The sequence below is a fragment of the Gymnoscopelus braueri genome (assembly GCF_963280865.1).
Source record: "Gymnoscopelus braueri genome assembly, chromosome: 6".
Taxonomy (NCBI): Eukaryota; Metazoa; Chordata; class Actinopteri; order Myctophiformes; family Myctophidae; genus Gymnoscopelus; species Gymnoscopelus braueri.
Genome location: NC_137607.1, coordinates 29,912,176 through 29,918,175, shown reverse-complemented (window position 1 = coordinate 29,918,175; position 6,000 = coordinate 29,912,176). Strand labels below are relative to the sequence as shown.

The 6,000-nt window shown below is 43.8% G+C and overlaps 1 protein-coding gene across 1 annotated transcript in view; it reads right to left on the bottom strand.

Moving 5' to 3' along the window:
* Window positions 1–6,000, bottom strand: part of dspb (desmoplakin b) — a 56,895-nt gene that overhangs the window by 43,409 nt on the left and 7,486 nt on the right. The window contains exons 4-11 of the mRNA XM_080430516.1: window positions 5,605–5,755; window positions 4,138–4,263; window positions 3,846–3,905; window positions 3,544–3,711; window positions 2,768–2,872; window positions 2,546–2,641; window positions 2,288–2,413; window positions 1,376–1,528 (exon numbers count right to left, since the gene is read on the bottom strand). Of these exons, the coding sequence (XP_080286642.1) occupies window positions 1,376–1,528; window positions 2,288–2,413; window positions 2,546–2,641; window positions 2,768–2,872; window positions 3,544–3,711; window positions 3,846–3,905; window positions 4,138–4,263; window positions 5,605–5,755 (985 nt within the window). The remainder of the gene's footprint in view (window positions 1–1,375; window positions 1,529–2,287; window positions 2,414–2,545; window positions 2,642–2,767; window positions 2,873–3,543; window positions 3,712–3,845; window positions 3,906–4,137; window positions 4,264–5,604; window positions 5,756–6,000) is intronic.

Genomic DNA, 6,000 nt, shown 5'->3' with positions numbered 1-6,000 from the left:
CATGTGTGTGTGCATGTGTGAAGCGGTACACTAAATTATAGAAACTATCGCTTTCTATAAGGAGCCTTCAAATAAAATGTCTCGATCCACATTATTAAAAAGGTTTATCTTTTTATTACTTGAAATTACATCATTAGTTATGAATGTACAGGGTTTTATTAAAAAAAGTTAATTCTTAAACAAGTGCTGTATGTGATATGTTTTGGTAAAAGAAAAGTTAATGCTATATATTATGATAGTAATCATTGCTATAGAGTGCAAACATACTCTAAATATCAAACATATCAGACTGTCTACATTTCCAAAAAGGAAATACATGCATTAGTCTGACTGGAAGCAGGGATAAAACATATCCCCACTGGCGATAATGATGATAATGACCAGAGGGGGATATCAAAAGCAGACTCATTATATCTGTAGAGCTATGTTCAGTATTTAGTGTTTTGGTCTTGCAGTTCTGTGTTAGTCTGTAATTCCCCAGGTGTTTTATATTTTATTTTGTAGTAATGTTTTCTAGTGCTTCCTGTTTTCTTTTGTTCCTGTCAGAGCCTTCTATTGGAGAGTTACGTCAATGAGGGGGCAGAAACAGCGCCGGTCACGTGGTTCGTGTAAACTTGAAATAGTGACAAACGCTCACAGACTCCAGTGCATTCCGTAAACTTCCGGTTCAGGACTTTGTCACAATAGACCATATTCACACGGCGGCCATATTGCCATTAAGTCAATGAAATGCCACCCCAGTTGCCACCCCAGTTGCCACCCCAGTTGCCACAGCAACGCAATGTTAAATTCCAAAATGGCCGCCGTGTGAATATGGACTATTCGCCAATAGAAGGCCTGGCCCGGTGAAGTGAACGGAGGTGATGCAACTCTCCTTATATGGCTCTGGTTCCTGTTACCTGTCTTGTCTCGCTACTCTTTCATTACTCAAGTTCTCCACCTCTGTCCTGTTAGTCCCTTAGCCAATAGTGTGTTAATTGTCCTTCGAGTTCACCTATGTACTGTTAGTCCCTGTTTCTATTTACCTCCCTGTGTTTGCCATTGATCATCTGTCAGACAGAGTGAGTCGGTTTTTCTGGATTTGTTTGTTTGTGTCCATGTGTTCCATGATTCTTGGTCATTAAAAGCTCTGTAAGGTTGACTGTGCTGCCTTTGTCTCTTTGTCCTGCAATTGGGTCCTACCTTCTCCTGACTCATATCCTTGACAACACTTTCTTCAGGGATAGCATTAAATGAAAAAGGAAAACGGAAAACAACAAGCTCCCTTCCAGCTATACCTCCCAGTTACATCTGAACTGTGTGCAACTGCGAGTTACAGCTTTCATACTAAACCGTGTGCATGGGAATGTTGAGAATGTGAGAGAGAGAGACTGACTTGGTCTTGTTTGAAGTCGCACAGGGCCTTGACTATGACGGCACCGCTGCTCCTCTCCTCAGGGTTCCTGGGTTTCAGTCTGACTATGCTCTTGGCATTGCTGACCAGGTGATGTACCTGCCTCTTGCTCTCCAAAATCTTCTCTTTCTCTTTCTGGGAAAGAAACAGTCAGAGATTTAGAATTATTGTGACTTTGGGCCACATTTTAACATAAAGGTGCCAGCACACTGAACAGTGCATGGGCTGTGACACCACACTTTTGGTATTTTTGTGTACTATTGTAAAATGTTAAGACTTTTTGTCACATACACATAACATATGAGCAGTGAGATTTTGGTGCGGCAAAATGTATAGTACAAAATATTATACAAGTATATAAAGATGAATATAAAATGTTATACAGGTTGTAAGAAAGCTCTGGGTTGGTGGCAGACGGGTAAACTTTTCGAGTATTACTGCATCGGACTACGTGGACGTGTGTATATACTGTAGGCCTATAACCTTTTTTGAACAATAAATATTCAATCATTGGCATGTACTGTACGGAGGGATGCTTTTATTTGCTTTTATTTTATTTTATTTTATTTTATTTTTAACAAAAACATTTTAAACTAAAAGATAAATATTGTGTAAAGAGCAGATCTACAAGCTCTCAAAGCCGTTGTGTACTTGTAGATCGGCTATTTTCACAATGTTTGCCTCTTTCTTATATTAATTGACAATTTGGCGAATGTTTGACCAGTTTTTATTGTATAGTTTGTTGATTACTTTTGATGCAGTAATGGTCTTTTTCCTTTCTTTCGTTTTTAGGTATTAAAAGGGTCTTAAAAGTCCTTAAAACCAAAATCATGCAGTGACCGGACCCACAGGTTGAGAACCACTGATCTAACCTCTGTCTCACGACTGTCTCACCTCCAGGGCTCTCAGAAGCCCCTGCAGATTGTCCAGGGGAGTCTTCTTGTCACAGCCAAACTTCTTACGGATCGTCTCATGCTGCTTCTGCAGCACGCGGTACGTCTCATTGGCCTCCTTGAAGAACTGAGGCAAAAAAATCAATGTTACATTTGTGTGTAATTTGTGTATAATCAAATGAATCAGGCAACCCAATGATACACTCTGCCACAACATACTGAATGTAGGAAATGTACTTATGTGGCATTTTCCTGTTACCTGGCTGTACGCTGCATTCTCCTTCAGATGGACATGGAGGCACTTGGTGATCTGAAGGAGCCAGCTCCACTGAGTCTGCAGAGTATCCATATAGGCCTGTAGATAAGATAAGATCAGATAAGATAAGATACGGTTCGATACTATACGATGGAGCCCCAGTAGGGAAACTGGGATGTTACAGCAGCCACAAATAAATAATTCAAAATGACAATCTGCTCATACATCGATCTTGTCTGCAGCTGGGTGGTTGTTCTTCAGGAGCCCGTCCACTTTCATTTTGAGTTTATTCAGGTCCCTCTCCTTGACCTCCAAGGCACTCATCAGTTTCTGCCACAAAAGAAGACGTTTAGAGAGGACACAAGGACACAGAGAGTCTATAAATACAACAGTGATTACAGTTTGTGCTAAGTGGTTTTGGCTTCTACCACAACCCAAACCAAATTTATAGCAGATGAAACGCATCCCTCGTGAAATGCAAAGAATGTAAGAGCAAATTACTGTTGTGAGATTACTGAGATGAGAGTCTACTGACTAAAATGAAGCTTTCGTAACAGAGGAAGCATTTAGGTGGCGTCGAGACATTCAGTGGGACCCGTAATCTCTCCGTCCCCACTTCCATGTGACCCTTTGACCCCTTGAGATTTGTTTCTTACAGCACTGTTTCCAAAACAGTGGGTCGGGACCCGGATCCATTTCCGAGTGAATTTCCCTTTATTTTCTTGTTTCCTACATTTTTTCATTAATTATTATTTCAAAATTGTAATTTAATTTACATTTTTCAAATGGAATCCATGAATAAAATAAAAACAATCAAAGAAATTCCTTAAATTAGAAAACAAATGTTTAAGAAATAGTGAAAATAAGCAAGCTCGCGATGCGGCGCGAAGCGAGGCGTTGTGAGCTTGTAGATCTGCTATTTTCTCTAGTTTGGGTCCCGGGCAAACATCTAATTTCTCTTTTGGGTCTTGAGCTAAAAAGTTTAGGAATCACTGTCTTACAGAGTAGCTCTCCTCCTTCTTGGGGACGTACTGATCGATATTCTTGTCTCCCCAGTCGAACATCAGCTCCTCCTCCTCCCTGTCGTTCACCCACATGATTTCTTTGGAAATGTCCTCAATGATCTGCTGCAGCTCCCGCAGCTGCTGGGTCCGGCCAAATGACATTTTCTAACACGGGGAGGAGAGGGGGGGACGAGGGACGGGGTGAAAGAAATAGATGCTCAGTCGCATGGCCAAAGGTTTAGCTGAAACCAAGTCAATTATAAACCCAAGTAATGGAGAAATAACTTAATAGCCCTCACCTGTAGGCTGTCCCATTCCTGCTCCAGAGCATGAAGGTTACCTTTGTCTCCTTTCTTTGTCTATAAAAAGATGAACCACAGAGGTCAACTTGAGCTGTGAAGTCGGAATCTAAAGAGATTTTCTATGAAAAAACTGTGTTCATCATGTGCACTGAAATGTGACAAAATATGGCCTTTTTTTCTTTTTTTTCCCATGATTGCAATGTTTAATCACAATTAATTTCACATATGATGATCATTTCATGTCAAACAGAAAATGTGACACTTTGTGTCGTGTACACACAAAACCCACCAGTTCGTCCCTGGCGCGGTCCACCTCATCGCTCTTCTGGATGGTGCCGTGGAACTTCTGGTGGCTGACGAGCTGCTGCCCGATGGCTGTGGGGTCGTCTCCCCAGGACGAGGTCTCAATCAAACGCTGAAGCACAAACCAAAGCACATCCAGTCAGCACACACAACACTATACAATGTGCAACACCCACACATGATGCATTTGCACATTTCGTACTTGAGGTACACTGCAAAAAAAGAAAAACACTAACCAATGACAATACCACCAAGCAACACACACACACGCGCGCGCGCACACACGCGCACACACGCGCGCGCACACACACACACACACACACACACACACACACACACACACACACACACACACACACAATACTGTACATGCCTTTTCAAATGTACGCCTGATTTGGACTCATTGCCACCAGCAGGTGGTGGCAGAGAAACAAGCTCTGTCATGAATGTTTCATGTATCCCCAGCATGAAACCAGGAGACACTCAAGGCCAAACATGGCAGGAATCTAATAACAGACAAGTAGCACTGTAGGTGTATGTGTGCATGTGAACGTGCACTCCTATAATATATGACCATCAGTATCAGATGGTGTAAAAGTCTTCATTGCGACCCCAAACCTTTGACCACGCATAGAACATGCTTTAATCTCTACCCCATAATTGACCTGCTTTCAGTGCATGAATGCAATGGCACAGCATGGTTCAGCACTGCCTTACTGTGCTCATTTAACAGTAGCTGACAAACCAGGCACCAGATCCAATTATTTTCTGTTTCACTGTGCGTGCGTGCGTGCGTGCGTGCGTGCGTGCGTGCGTGCCTGCGTGCCTGCGTGCCTGCGTGCCTGCGTGCGTGCGTGCGTGCGTGCGTGCGTGCGTGCGTGCGTGCGTGCGTGCGTGCGCGCGTTTATGCTTCTCTTGTTGACCTCGGTGAGCTAACAACCACTGATTAGCTCAATTCACCACATTTGAGCTGCCAATCAATTCTTCAATAGATCAATTTTTGACCTAGTGAACTGTTTCTGGAATGGCCATTATGGTGCATGTTCGTGACGTGTACGTGTGCCAACCACAGACCGCCTTCCTGTGAGCGTTGGAGAGAGAGAGAGAGAGAGAGAGAGTGTGTGTGTGTGTGTGTGTGTGTGTGTGTGTGTGTGTGTGTGTGTGTGTGTGTGTGTGTGTGTGTGTGTGTGTGTGTGTGTGTGTGTGTGTGTGTGTGTGTGTGTGTGTGTGTGTGTGTGTGTGTGTGTGTGCGCGCACGTGCGTGTGTGCATGCGTGTGTGCATGCGTGAGTGCGTTTGCATGCATGATTGCGTTCATGCATTTGAACATAAGATGGTGTGCATGCACAGCTGCACACATGTACAGTATCAGTATATATATGCATGACATGTGTGTGTGTGTGTGTGTGTGTGTGTGTGTGTGTGTCCGTGCATGTACGTGTCGTGCACTGTACCTTCTGCTGTCCGATCCAGGCGACGGCCTCGTTGAAACTCCGCCCCGCGTCTTCCCAGCCTCCAGCGCTCCCTCGGCTGCCCCTCCCCCTCCTCAGGGAGCCGCTGAGGGTCATGTGCACCGCCTTCAGCTGGTCCTTGCACATCTCCACGCTGTGCCGTGAACGGATCACAAGTTAACGCTTCATTTTGATTCACATTATTGAAGTTTCAACACAGGAGGGCGAAAGGGCAGTGAGAGATATCGACACTGGGTGGCAGCCAAGCGTGCAAAGGAAATTGAGGGGTGAGGGTTAACAGTGGTGGAAGAAGTACTGCGATATTTTTGCGATAAGTAAAAGACAAGTAGCAGTACCACAATGTAGAAATACAATGTTAGTAAAGTAAAAGGCCTGTAT